Source organism: Drosophila virilis, unplaced genomic scaffold (assembly GCF_030788295.1).
Source record: "Drosophila virilis strain 15010-1051.87 unplaced genomic scaffold, Dvir_AGI_RSII-ME tig00000706, whole genome shotgun sequence".
Lineage (NCBI taxonomy): Eukaryota > Metazoa > Arthropoda > Insecta > Diptera > Drosophilidae > Drosophila > Drosophila virilis.
In genome coordinates, this window is record NW_027212819.1 from 25,664 (window position 1) to 40,567 (window position 14,904).

Consider the following 14,904-nt stretch of genomic DNA (forward strand, 5'->3'; position numbering starts at 1 on the left):
ATGTGTGAGTTGACTACCAAATAAGCTCTCTCTCTCTCTGTGTGTTTGTGTGTGTGTTTGTGTGTGTGTGTGTGTGAAGCAGCTGCTTATGTGCTATGATTAGCTTAAAATTGTTTCGAGTGAGCAAAAGCATGTGCCATTTGACGTTTAATTGGGCACATTTAATACAAGGAGACACTTGCTTAGGCAATATTTTAGCTACGCACGAACTCAATGTGCACACACATTTAATTAGAATTCCACAGAAAATTCAAGCAGTGCCCCCCGCACACACACATGCACGCACACACAAGAACGCAGTTCATTAATGTTAGAAATTTGATGCGTGCAGCAAAAGCATCCATTGTATTCACATTTTTGGCTTTTGTTTAAAATTCTATAAATATATTAGTGTGTGTGTGTGGTTGCGCTTAACATAAGAGTGTTGCATAATTGAAGCAAATACTCAAAAAAAAAAAAAAATTTAATTAAAGCTCGAAAAACATTTCCATTTTTCCATTTTATAAATTTTTCTATAAAGGAGTATATATAAAGTTTGCATTCGTTTTCGCACCTCTCGGTCGGTTGGGCGGGAGATGGGATGACATTTAGTTGCTTACATTAGCCCAAAAGGCGTCTAACTTTTAAGTCGAAAGAATATATATCTATAGATAATTGTTGTTGAGTAATCTGTCAGATTCAGTCGTGCAAACAGTCAATCAAATATGTATAAATATATTCTTGATCAACAAATCGTCTCCCACAACTTACTGAACATTTTCATATACATTTCAAAGGGCAAGCATGGAAAATGAGCGTAAAATGATTTGTAGAAAACTTTTAATTTTTCAGAGAATTAAACAAATTATTTGTATTGCGTCTTTAATGGATAAAGAACTGAGCGCTTTAGCACAACAAATATTATTAAAAATGTAATCAAAACTTGTTTAAATAACATTTTTTCATATATAATTTTTACACATATTTTTATATGCATCTGCACAACTCACTGCGCTTCGTCGCGTTAGGAGCTTCTCAATTATTTAAAAGACGTGCACACGAAAAATGATAGAGAAAAAACGAAATATATTTTGATTATTTGATTTTTTGGTGCATGGCAAATGCGTTTAAATATGATATGAAAAGAGTTTTCGTTCGTTTTATTATGTGAATGGGAATTTATGTGCAAATGTTGCAGCAATTGTTGCAGCACAAATCTCTAGCTCTAGCTCTATCCCACCTCCGCAACCCCGCTCTCACTCTCTCCCTCTTCATGTCTCTATTTCTTTGTGTCCCTGCCTGTGTTATGCCACGCAATTTGCATTTTAAGTGAGTCGTTTAGATGCTTAATTGAAATTGCGCTACAATATCGAGATAAATAATTCGAATATACAAATTTGTGTCACATCTAAATACAATGCTCAACTCGAAAGATATATATTTATAGCTGCATTAAATAAGATTGATGTGGTTATATATTCGACTATGTGGAACAGGAGGTCATGTCTAGTATGACAATAAAATGTTGAACTAAATATATATTTTCGTTTTTATTTATTTTATGATTTATTTCATTTTATTTTGAGAAAAACAAAGAATGTTATCAAATAGCTGAAGTTTACTTTGAGTCATGTTGAGTTTAAGCAAAATCATAAGAAAGATATTCTTTGTGACTTATAACTTATTTATGGCTTTGAAATACAATTATTCAAATTCATTGGGCACAAAAATGTACAGATTAAATTTAAAATTGCTTTTAATTGAATCAAAATCATTTTTGTGATACAATTTGTGAATCCAAAGAAGTAAACTTTAATGGTGGTTTTACAAATAATTTTTTTACATATATTTAGATATTAAAGTTGACATAGAATCTTTATAAAAAGAATAAAGAATTAAATCTTTATATGAAAAAGATGAAGGCACAAAAGGTAGACTCAACAAGAAGCATAGTACGCTGCCTGATTGAAAACAAATATGCTAACTGCTTGTTAAACCCAGCTGTCAAATTTGAACATATTGCTACCTGTTAGTTGGCAGCCCTTAGAGATGAAAGTTTCCGTTGCTTTGACACAGACAATTTCAGTTAGTTTTCTCTGGAGAAAACAAAACGAATAAATGAAGATTGATGTGCAGCAGATTGTGAATGTTGATTTAATTGGCAATTTCCCGACCTTGAAATTGAAATAGTTTTCATTTAACGTTCGACTGCATAGCATTGCGTTTACTACAATGCCTGTCGAAATCTTCCCCGCCATTGTGACTTGTCCCAGTTGAATAAATTAAATTACTTTCGACAATAATTTCACGCAACTTACAAGCAACCACAGCGTATAAAAAAAAAAAAATGAAGATGAAACAGAGGCTGGGCCAATTTGATTGACAGAACTCTGCGCTGCTCTGCATCAGATTGAGGCGCCAATTAAATGCGTGTTGCCAGGTTCATTGAACAGCTTTTGCTGCCTGGCAAAGACCAGAAATCAATCATTTGCTCATTCCCTCGGGCGGTTCTCATGAAAATTCGCACCATTAATTCAATAAAAGTAGGAGGGCGGGGTCAGGCCAATGGGGCTTGGCAAAAGAAAAGAGCGTAATAATAAACAGAACATCAGCGCAAAAGTCAATCAATGGTCAAATCAATAAAAATGCTTAATTCACAGACATCCTCGGCCACATTCCAATATCATAAAATAATTATAGCCAAAAATGTCTGCAATTACGTGTCCATATTGCGCATAATATCAGTTAAAAAGAAATTCGAGAACTTTGCACCAATCACCTGTTGAAAATATATGATAAGCTCCCATTGAATGTTAAATAATTTTGTTTGTTCATTCTTTACTTTATCAGAATTTTGTTTCCCTAAAAGGTATAATTATTTTGTCACTCAATGTGCAACACATGAACGAAGACAACTGCTTGCAATTCTAAGCCAAATATCAACAAGAGTATTTAATCTTTGGCGTGCCGCCTTTAGCCATTTTATTAACTTTATAATGATAATGAAAGTTCGCAATGGAATTGTATAGAACAGAATATAATAGAATATAATCAAAAGATAACTACAACTATCAGCTTGTCCTGGCACCCAAGGTGAGACTGATATCTCTTATCGAATTCGCAAAAACTTTGACTAGGTTTAGTAGTTAGTCATGTTCACAGATAGTTTACCTTCTGATTGAAATGTTATCAAATAGTTTACAATTAAATTTATGAATAATGTTGTTGGTATGGTGAGATAACGTACGATTTACGTAGTTTATTTCTTTTTGAAATTTGTAGCTTTTAAATAGTCATAGCTCTATCTAAGCCCTGTCGAAATAATATCATTTTGATCATGGTTTGAACTCTAAATTCCATTCTGCATATTTTTCATAACGCGGCTAGTTATGAACTCGTACTCGTACTGCGCGGCGTCAAGGTGAATCTACGTTCAAATCTCGATCACTTATAGTTTCCGAGATCGACGCGTCTATACAAAAAGGCTGACTGGGTGGTCGGACGGACATAGTTGGATCGGTTTGGCTTCTGATTCCGATCAACAATATATATACTTTATGTGGTCGGAGGTGCTTCTTTTTGCCGGTTACATACTTTTGCACAAGCACATAATACCCTCTTTACTCAATTTCAATGGGATCAGGGTAAAAAAATGACATAACTAATATTTCTCGACCTTAAGCTGTGTCAAAATGGAACCGATTCTCCAAACGTTTCATTGTTGTACTTCAGGCTTAATTGGCATTTGTTTTTTAATATTGCTCTCTTGAGTTAGTAATTAAAATTAGTTAGTTTTATGCTAAAGCATTCAAATTGCTTCACTTTCTAATTAATTTTTAATTGTATTCCTCAATTACTTTGAGGGGCTCCCAAGTCCAAACAGTTGCTTCTTTGAAGGGCATGTATTAATGAGTGACATATTATTTATAGCTAATGATTGTCTAATGAGTACGAATATTAAACTAATGACATTTGCATATAATATTTACATCATTTCAGGCAATACTAGAACCACTATGCAGCCGTTTTTTTTGCGTTTGCAGGTAAGTTTTGGTTTTTTCACGTTTTATCATTTATCAGTTAATTACTTTAATTTTGTGTGCGGCATTTGTGATAATTCGTATGCTGATAAAAACTTTGTCTACAAATGCGATAAATAACATTTGCGTACACTTAAAACGGGTATTATTATGTTTTCATGAAATATGTAACGATTAGAAAAAGACACCATATACTGAATATATGCTCTTAATTATAAGCTGCGAAATTCTGCCCAAATATCGGCAACACCCTAGGCCTTGTGTGTATAAGGGCGTGTTTCTTCTGCGTGTTTTTCTCTCGTATATTCATGTGAGCCGAGCGTTATTAACAAAGTTGGTTTGTGACTTGGCTACAGTGCAATTACGAGCAGGTTAACAACTATAAGGTGTAGCTGAGTTTTGTGTTTAAGAGAGTTATATGCTTTTTTTTTGAGCCGCTCTTAATGGTGTTCTCTCGTGAAACATGTGCGATATATAGCGCTGAGTATACTTGTTATTTGGAAAAAAGGTGGCCTGATCTTTGGTGACGTCACGCAAAACAACAACAGCTAAGGAAATCGAATAACACAATAATAATAAACAGTTGGCTCACATGTTGTTGCCTTTTTTTGGACAGACAACTGTATGAATCAGCGAGCATTATTTACATTTGTTACTCTTGATGAATGATGATCAAATACTTGTTTATTTTCGTTTTGAATTGAATTGCCCGACTACGTCACAGGCAAACGCCTCTCACTGTAGAGCATTTTATTTTCTAATTAAAAATAAAATTAGAATGTATTAATACATACATGTAGCTGTGGCTATTTGCGCATTGTTGTTGCTTGTTTGTAAACAATGTTGTCAACTCATGCGCATGTTTCGAAATACACTTGCCAAAAGAACCAGACCAACAAAAAAAAAATCACGCCATTTTTTCTATTTCTTTACTAACCCATATCTACTGCATACATGGCGTATGCGTAATTTGCATGTGAATACGTATTTATACACATAATTACAATACTAGAAGGAGCATACGTGTGGATTTCCAATTAGGCATGCGATTAGATTTGTATTTTCAATGAGTTTTACTACGTTTAATCGCTAAACTGAGATTGCAAAGGGTCCATAAACATTTTCGTCACATTGATGGTGTATTATAGTACATATATAGTATTAGTTATTGGATAAGATAAGACTTTGTTTTCGTTGATATTTCTTGCTATTATGTGAGCTCACTTGGCTAAAACAATGCGTAGTTAATTTATACAAACCCTGACGGAGTGATTCACTCTGGCCTAAAATTTACATATTCCCAAGGGTTTGTCCCCCTAAAAATGCAAGAGAGGATATGGGGAGGCAGCCTGAATAAATCAGGCATATGTCAAGTGGATCATTTAGTAATGCTTAAAATAATCCTCTGCCTGGCTGCGTGAATTTCAGTCATTTTCATAGCAAAGTTAACATTAAATTTCTCAATAACATTTAATGGATTCGGTTTATAAATAAATCTTTATATGCTGACAACAGCCAATGCCAGAATAAGGGTTAAATCATTTACAACTGTCAAAGTAACTTTCTCAATTGCATTTGGTTCAGAGTTTAAAACATTTATACGCTATACATTAGATGCAAACCAACGTTTTGCCTGCTACTCAGCTGGCTAAGTGATTTAATGAAATTATTTAACATGATTTTATGCAAGAAATTATGTGTTTTCAAGGTAAGGTACTTATATTTTGCGACTCTCGAGCATTATATTATCTGGGAGCTAGTCTGGGACTCCAACTACAGACTTCGTTGCTAGACAATTCATTTAACAAGAGCTGACATTTTTTACTCATCTATTTTAAGTCACTGACTATTGTGACCTGCGGGCCTAATAACATCCAAGTGCTAAAGTGGAATTTGAACCAGCCACTTGCTTGACCTTCGCTCATTATAACAAGCAAGCGCTAGTCTGGGATTCGAACCAAGGACTTTCTTGTCTAGTGGTTCGCTTGGACTGACGATCCCATCTTATCAATTGTCAGTTAACTAAGTGCTGCGGCGAAATATAACTCAAGGGCTTTCATCGCTTCAAACATAGTTGTTAAGCGAAGATCTGTCTTTCCCCTTTTTGCCATAATTAATGCTAATAAGTGGCATATTACAAGTTGCAATTTGAGTACCAAAAACTTTTGTTATGAGGTGTCTAACATTGAATCTTTGAGTTGAGAAGATTTTATTGTTATTGTCGTTGTTGTTGTTTTGTATATGAAGTCAGTTATGAAAGGCAAACTTGTGGTCTGAATGTGAGTGTGTCTGAATAACCGCGGCTGTAATATACAAACAGTTGCGGGTTGTTGTTACACTTTTTTGGTTTCATCTGAAAGTTGTTTTATTTCTTCTCATTTTTTAGTTGGTAACCAGTTTATTTGCACATAATTATACATAAGGTAACATGCGTTTTGTAATTAAGCCAAAACGGAAATGCATAAAATGCGCCGAGTATATGTTTATATGTATATATATATATATATAGCCTGCTCTGTCTGTACAGTCTGAAATTGGTGGGTCAAAGCACGTGCACATTTTTGAGCATAATTAGCCAAGTTAATTACAAAAGTCTGGACGAGGACGACATGTTCTCAGGCCAGATTCTGGGTGGTCCTGCTCCTGCTCCTTCCCCAGTTGCGACAGTTTTTATGATGATGCCGGCCCAAAAACTTGTTTAATTTCGATTTTAAAATAAATCAACGCTGTCTCGCACAGCCTGCCCTTCTGTCCATCTATATACCCCTGCACTGTCCAACATGCGTGCAGTTTTCGTTATGGTCTCTGAATCTGTAGCTGACGTTCATTTGGCTGTCATGAAACGTGCCGAGAACTTCGATTGCGTTTGCGATTCCCAATTTGAGAGCTACCAGATTACCAGTTGACAATTTTCAGTTGCCAATTACCAGTTGGACGAGAGTTTCAGCTGCTGCTGAAAGTGGCCAAAAATGTTTGGCAAACTTTTGCTACAACGAAGAAATGGCTAAATAATTTGCCATGAGCTGTCCTTATTGTAAAAATAATTAACAACTAGCATGGAAACTCTTGGAACTTGCAGCCGATTTAATGCTCTATTTATTAATTTTTATTTCTTTAATTTAAATTAACTATATTACAGGCTCTTTCCAACCCAAAGCATACAAGTTGCTTTATATAATTATCTTAATTACAGTTTCCTGTTTTTATTTCTTTATTCGTCAATTCTTGTAGATTTAACTTTTGACACAATATTTTTTTTGTTGATTGATTTTTTTAGACGCATATTGATTCAGTTCTATTGAAATAAGTATTGCAAATCGAAACCTGGGCTTGAGTTTGCCTCAAATATATAAATGTTATTTATATACGAATTGTTCAAATAATATATATAACGAGCACAAAAAATCATAGAAATCATAAAAATATTTCATTAATAGTCATGTGAAGATCTTATTCGGCATTTAGTATATAAAGCCACAGTTAATCAGTCCAATCAAGCCTTGATATATCTTATGAACTCGGCAGCCTCGATTTTTATTTAACACATTTCATGGCAAAATTAGAGTACCTTTAGCCGGGTTGCAACTCAGCTAACACTTTGACCTATTACCTGTTTCGCATGCTGCCAATTGTCTGAATTGACATTTGGCCAGACCTCAAATACACTTGGCCCGTTTATCTCTCTGTCCGACTACGAGTACTGGTACGAGTAATTTGTTTTATTATGGCCAACTGTCAAGGAACAGCGTAAATGCATTTCGGTTGCAAATGTGGCATTTAAATTATTAATAAAGATTGAACAGGTCACAAATAACGAAACAATTGGTGGATATTACGAATTTTTGATTATAAGACCCTCAAATTTGACCCAGTGACCGTCTATTGCTAAATCATTTTATTTTAACCTTTTGCACCGCTTTATTAATATAAATATTAAGTTTTTTGTTTTGCGCATGGTATTCGCTGCGCTGAAAACCTTTTTTTTTTTGTTTTTGAGGTTAGTTTTTGACAAGTTGAAGTTGAAGGCTGGGGTCTTGCGATTATTAATAATAAAGCGAAATCGCAACAGTCGATGTTCGGCTGTATTAAGGTTAAGTTGTTCATTAGTTTTTAAACAGATTTCAATAACAGCTGTCAGTTTTTAATAACTATTTGCAGTTTCTTGTGAACCAAGTGGTTTCTTAATTGACTTCCTAAAGGTGTATTAGATAGAAGAGTGTGTTTGGTCAAGTAACAGCAGAGATAACACCGACGGCTGCGGACATCATCCAACAGCAGAAAATAACAATCATAATTACAGCCTAAGAGCAAATAGTTTTTTTGCGCGCTCTTTGTAAGCTGCTGTCCACTCTCCTTCTGAATTGCTTTGCTTGCATTGCTGCCCTTCGCTCTAACCGGCGAGCGTCTTATTGGAGTTTCGTTTCGATTCGCTTTACATATTGTCATAACCAGTCAGTCTTTCGTTTTGATCGCAACCTAGGCACAACTAATTCGAGTTGGCTGCCAAGCAACAATTTAAAACTTATAATTTCTAATAAGTGCCCTGCGCGGCAAATAAATCCATTTGAAAACTAATCTAAGTGTTTGAATTTCGCTGCACAAGCAGTTAGAATTAATTGGTTGCAAAAAAGCTTGCAACTACACATTTTGGTGACCCCGACGTGATTTTTTCTTTCTTTCATTTTTTCTATTTTTTCTTGTACTTCGTTCTTGTCGTGTCAACGGACAGTTATCAGTTCGGGCAAAGCTGTGTGGTGAGCCGTTTGCTTGCGCATCTGCATACAGTTGGTTGTTATACATAAACGCCGTAGCAAATCCCCGCTAATCGTTGCGCGCTATAACCCGCTATACGCTATCTCGCTCGAACGAACACTTGCGCGATCAGACTTGTATTGTAGTTCGGCTGTGTGAACCTTGTTGTGCGCTACATTCATAATGTTTGATGAAGGTGCAAGTGCAAATGGAAATGATGAGGCGACATCAGCTAGTCAAGTGGCGGTTGGAACCCAGGCTGCTGTTTTTAAAATAAAGATCAAGAATTTAACTGATCGACTCAATAGATTGTCCTCGGAACTTGATCCCGCTCGACTTCGCGATGTTGATGACTACGAGCTGCAAGATTACATAAGCATGGCATCTGACTTGCAGGCGAAATTTGAGATAGTCTGTGATGGTTTGTTGGAGGTGGATCATGCCAGCGTTGATGAGGATCTTCAGACAAGTTTTGAGTCAACTATTAGGCAGCTACGGCTGTCCCTTCAACGCGAGCGCGGAAATCGAAGCAAGGTTCAGCAGATTCCGCATTGTTCCACCTTCAATTCAGCCGCAGCCGATGACTCGCGTTCTACCTTTGTTGTTCCAAACCACTCTCGATTGCCTCAACTTAAATTGCCGGAGTTTAGTGGAGGCTACACAGAATGGGCCGATTTCTCGAACCTGTTCACCACGGTCATTGACAAGGATCCGTATTTGACCAACATTGAAAAACTCCAGCATCTACGGTCATGCCTTAAAGGAACAGCGCTGGATACAATTCGCTCATTGGAAATTTCAAACGCAAATTATGCTGCCGCTTTAGAACTGCTTGATAAGCGTTTTAATAACAAGCGTCTTATTTTTCAGGCACACATCTCTGAAATTTTGGGTTTGAGAAAGGTGGACAAGGGCGCGACTGCACAGCTGCGCGAATTTTCAGATAAGCTCAACTCTCATCTACGTGCTTTAAAATCGATGGGCAGTGTGGAACAGATCGCCGGTTGCGTCATAGTACATACGTTGCTGCAAAAACTAGATAGCGTTACGCAGGCTAGCTGGGAGGATGATGCGCCGTTGGACGTCATACCATCATGCGAGCGGTTTACAACCTTCATAGAGAGGCGTTGCCAAAGGCTGGAAAATGCGGATCACGCTACGGCAATGTACACGCCTAGCTCCCAGGTGGGCCAGAACAACAGTAGTAGAAGAACGTTTGTAGTGACTAGGAATGGAACGAGTGCTTGTGTGTTTTGTGAAGTCGCAGGCCACTCTATTTATAAATGTTTGCAATTCGCAAATTTATCGCCCTTGCTGCGCCTTCACGAAGCCAAGCGGCTTGCGCTGTGCCTAAACTGCCTGCAAAGGGGACATCAGCTGAGAGTCTGCGGCTCCAGCGCTTGCAGAGTTTGTGGAAGCAAACATCATAGCTTGTTGCATCTTGGCAACACAAGCAGTCACATCGCTGCTTCTAGCCCAAACAATGCTCAAGATACCGAAACTTATTCGTCATCCCAAAACACCTTGGCGGCACTTTTATCTTCGCCTCTCACTACCGCCCAGCATCTCAAGCACGATGTGGTCCTGCTTGCCACTGCCGTCATCAACGTGAAAAATCGCGCTGGCTCCTTGGTGCCTTGCCGTGCGTTGCTCGACTCTGGGTCGCAGTTGCACATCATCACCTCTCGTCTTGCTCATCAGCTCCAGCTGCGCAAATTCAAGTCAACAGCAATCGTCTCTGGCATTGGTGATGCAGCATTTGCGTCCGATGGGTTTTCGGTCAACATCAATGTCAAATCTCGAGTGTCGGAGTACTCCACATGCATCCCGGCCTTGATTGCACCATCCATCACCGATAATCAGCCTGGCTTCACTCTTGACCCTGCATCATGGAACATTCCATCAAATATACAACTAGCTGATCCTGAATTCTTTAAATCTCAGCAAATCGACATGTTGATTGGAGCCAGTCTGTTCTTCGATCTGCTATGCGTCGGCCAGATTAAACTAGCTGCTGGACTGCCGATATTGCAAAAGACTCGCCTTGGTTGGGTGGCTACGGGAGGTGCCTCACATGCTGGAAAATCATCATTCATGGCCATGAGATCAATGGAGAATCCAGATCTGCTGGTTGACTCGCATCTGCAGCCTAATACACAGATTGATGAATTAATCCGTCGTTTTTGGGAATTGGAATGCTGCACCGACCCTGAGTCCTTACCAAACAAGGAGGAACGCGACTGTGAGGCACACTTTCAGGCCAATTTTAAACGTCTGTCGACTGGCGACTATTCAGTTCGTTTACCGCTACGTCTAGGCATGTATCCGCTGGGTGACTCCTATCAACAGGCGGTTCGTCGATTCCTGAACTTAGAAAGAAAACTAGACCGTAATCCACTATTGAAACCCCAGTATGCAGCATTTATCAAGGAGTATCTTGACTTGGGTCACATGTCACTTGTTACCTCAGCTGCACTGGGCCAATGCAAGTACTACCTGCCACATCACTGCGTGCTGAAGGAGGATAGCACTACAACCAAGCTAAGGGTCGTGTTTGATGGCTCAGCAGTTACTACCTCTGGACACTCGCTGAATGATGCACTGATGGCAGGTCCTACCATCCAACCGAAGCTGTTTTCGATACTGATGCGGTTTCGTACATTTGCAGTCGCCCTGACAGGCGATATATGCAAAATGTATCGATGCGTACGAGTCGAACCCGCAGACAGTTATTTTCAATGTATCTTGTGGCGTGAGTCTCAGCATCAGAAGATACAGATTTACAAATTAGACACCGTCACCTACGGCACAAAACCAGCATCGTTTCTCTCAGTGCGAGCTATGCACCAACTGGCCATGGATGAGCAGAAAACTTTCCCTATTGGCTCTGACATTGTTAAAAGAGATTTCTACGTGGATGACCTCATTTCTGGTGGTAGCTGTGTTCAAGAAGCAATTGAGATATTGAAACAAACATCTGGACTACTCGCCAAGGGGAACTTTAGGCTGCGCAAATGGTGTTCTAGCGACACATCTGTACTCCAAAACATACCGGAAGAGGATAGAGAAACGCTGCTTAAGTTTGACGATGGCAGTGACATCACGAAAACGTTAGGCCTCGTTTGGGATCCCGCTTCAGACTGTTTCCTTTTCTCCTTCTCTCCACTGAGGTTGCCCTCCAGACTGACAAAACGGTCAATACTCTCCGCAATTGCTCGCTTTTACGACCCCCTTGGTCTTGTTGGTCCCGTAATAACAAAATCGAAAATTTTTATGCAGGATCTCTGGAGAGAAAAGCTGGACTGGGATGAGAGCCTGCCCGTACACTTAAGCACAGCCTGGGTCAACTTCTGCGCTGATTTTGAGTATACTCAGCAATTCCAGTATCCCCGTCGAGCACTCTCATCAGACAGTACAGTGGAGATTCACGGATTTTGTGATGCCAGCCTAAGCGCTTATGGAGCATGCGTCTATACAGTCTCAAAGTGCAATGGCAACACCAGCGTGCGTCTCTTATGCTCCAAATCGCGTGTCGCGCCTGTGAAAACCATCACGGTACCAAAGCTGGAACTCTGCGGAGCTGCATTACTGGCTCAACTTCTCAGCGAAATATGCCAAATGAAAGTGTTCGACTGTCGGTATTACTGTTGGTCAGACTCTGCCGTGACTTTGGCTTGGATTCGCAATGATGCTTCGAAATTCAATGTTTTCGTTGCCAACCGAGTCGCAGCCATCCAAGAGCTCACCACTGGAATGGAATGGCATCATATTCCCACCGAATTAAACCCGGCGGATATAATTTCACGAGGAGCGCTGCCTAGTGAGCTCTTCCGGTCTCCATTATGGGCCCATGGTCCGAGTTTTCTCAGTAAGGGAAAGGAAGAGTGGCCTGCCTCCTGTGTACCTGTCGAATCCTTACCAGAACTTCGACACAAGGTACTCCTCGGAACTGCAGCGCAACCGGATCTCTCGATTGGTTGCAAGTTCATCAATTCGTTTTCCAAGCTGCAGCGGGTCTTTGCTTATGTTTACAAATTTGTAAATCGAATCCGAGGAGCTGAACTAACCGTTGACCACTTGCATCATGGCACACATTGGTTGCTGCGGTCAGTGCAAATGGCTACTCTCAGCGATGACTACAAGGCATTGAAGGAAGGAAGGCATGTCAAACCGTCTAGCTCAATGGCCTCTCTTGCACCATTCCTTGACGACTTCGGCCTACTTCGCATCGGTGGACGGCTGAAAAACTCGTCGTTGGACTTCTCAGCGCGACATCCGATTATATTGCCCCGTCAGCATCCTGTGACGCGAGCAATCATAGTTTACTTTCATAAACGAAACTTACACGCTGGACCTCGCGCTTTATTGTCTTCGATTCGGCTCCAGTACTGGCCCATTGGCGGTCGAAAAACAGTCTCCAGTATTGTTGCCAAATGCATAATCTGTTTTCGTGCCAAGCCACGATTGGCCGAGCATATAATGGCAGACCTACCAGCTGATCGTCTTAATACATCGTATCCCTTTATGGTCACTGGCGTTGATTACTGTGGACCATTTTACTACAAGAACGAAGTGCGCAACAGGCCACCAGTGAAATGCTATATCAGTCTGTTCATATGCTTCGCTACAAAGGCGGTGCACTTAGAGCTTGTAAAGGACTTGTCCACAACATCGTTTCTAAACGCCCTAAAACGTTTCATCCTGACTCGCTCTCGACCTTCAAGGATCTGGTCTGACAATGCGACAAACTTCGTAGGTGCCAAGAACGAACTAGCAGATCTGAACCGCCTGTTCCTGAGAGACGAGCATGTCAAGGCCGTTAACGAGTTTTGCCTAACCGAATCAATTGAATGGTTGTTCATCCCTCCTCGCTCTCCGCACTTTGGTGGACTATGGGAAGCCGCTGTGAAGACTGCTAAGCACCACTTTTATCGATCTGTTTGCTCTTCCATTTTGGATTTCGATTCGCTGCGTACGCTCGTCTGCCACATCACGGCAATTATTAATTCTCGACCATTACTTCCACTTTCAGAGCATCCAGGTGATCTTGACGTCTTGACACCCGCACACTTCCTGGGTACAGCGCCATCTTCATCATACATTGAGCCCGATCTAAGGCAGCTTAACTTCAATCGGCTTAATTATTTTCAGCGCGTCACATATCTCCAACAAGTATTCTGGGCCCGTTGGCGCGAAGAGTATTTGACGCTTCTTCAACAGCGCTCCAAATGGCGCACTCCTCAGCCTGGACTCTCCATTAACGATGTTGTCCTTGTAAAGGATGAGAATCTACCGCCGCTGAAGTGGCCACTCGCCAGAGTGCAAGAGCTGATCTCTGGATCTGATGGGGTATCCAGAGTTGCTGTGCTTCAAACTGCGACTGGAGTCATACGTAGAGCTGTACGAAAGCTGTGTTTGCTGCCCAAACAGGATGATGTTGAAAGCCCTTGCCTTCCAACGGGGGGAGAATGTTTGGTCAAGTAACAGCAGAGATAACACCGACGGCTGCGGACATCATCCAACAGCAGAAAATAACAATCATAATTACAGCCTAAGAGCAAATAGTTTTTTTGCGCGCTCTTTGTAAGCTGCTGTCCACTCTCCTTCTGAATTGCTTTGCTTGCATTGCTGCCCTTCGCTCTAACCGGCGAGCGTCTTATTGGAGTTTCGTTTCGATTCGCTTTACATATTGTCATAACCAGTCAGTCTTTCGTTTTGATCGCAACCTAGGCACAACTAATTCGAGTTGGCTGCCAAGCAACAATTTAAAACTTATAATTTCTAATAAGTGCCCTGCGCGGCAAATAAATCCATTTGAAAACTAATCTAAGTGTTTGAATTTCGCTGCACAAGCAGTTAGAATTAATTGGTTGCAAAAAAGCTTGCAACTACACAGAGTGTATATCTTTGGTATGCCGAAGATTAAATACCCTTAACAACACATATATGTATATAATTTAGTATGCCGATCGAAACGACTCTCACAATGTAAGATTGATTGATCGGTTGATTAAAGGCAAAGGCCTACAAAAATAATAAAGAATCCTAAAGCAGCTTACAGAGTGCATACATACACATAATCCTTTACACTTTCCTATATCATACGCTTGATATAGAAGAAAGTTAATTATAT

The 14,904-nt window shown here is 39.9% G+C and overlaps 1 protein-coding gene across 1 annotated transcript; it reads left to right on the forward strand.

Moving 5' to 3' along the window:
• Nucleotides 1-8,570: 8,570 nt before the first annotated feature.
• Nucleotides 8,571-14,548, forward strand: LOC138911487 (uncharacterized). The gene is made up of 2 exons (XM_070210787.1): nucleotides 8,571-13,743; nucleotides 13,804-14,548. Exons 1-2 carry the CDS (start codon nucleotides 8,955-8,957, stop codon nucleotides 14,253-14,255), a joined length of 5,241 nt encoding a protein of 1,746 aa, XP_070066888.1. The 5' UTR covers nucleotides 8,571-8,954; the 3' UTR covers nucleotides 14,256-14,548.
• Nucleotides 14,549-14,904: the final 356 nt, after the last annotated feature.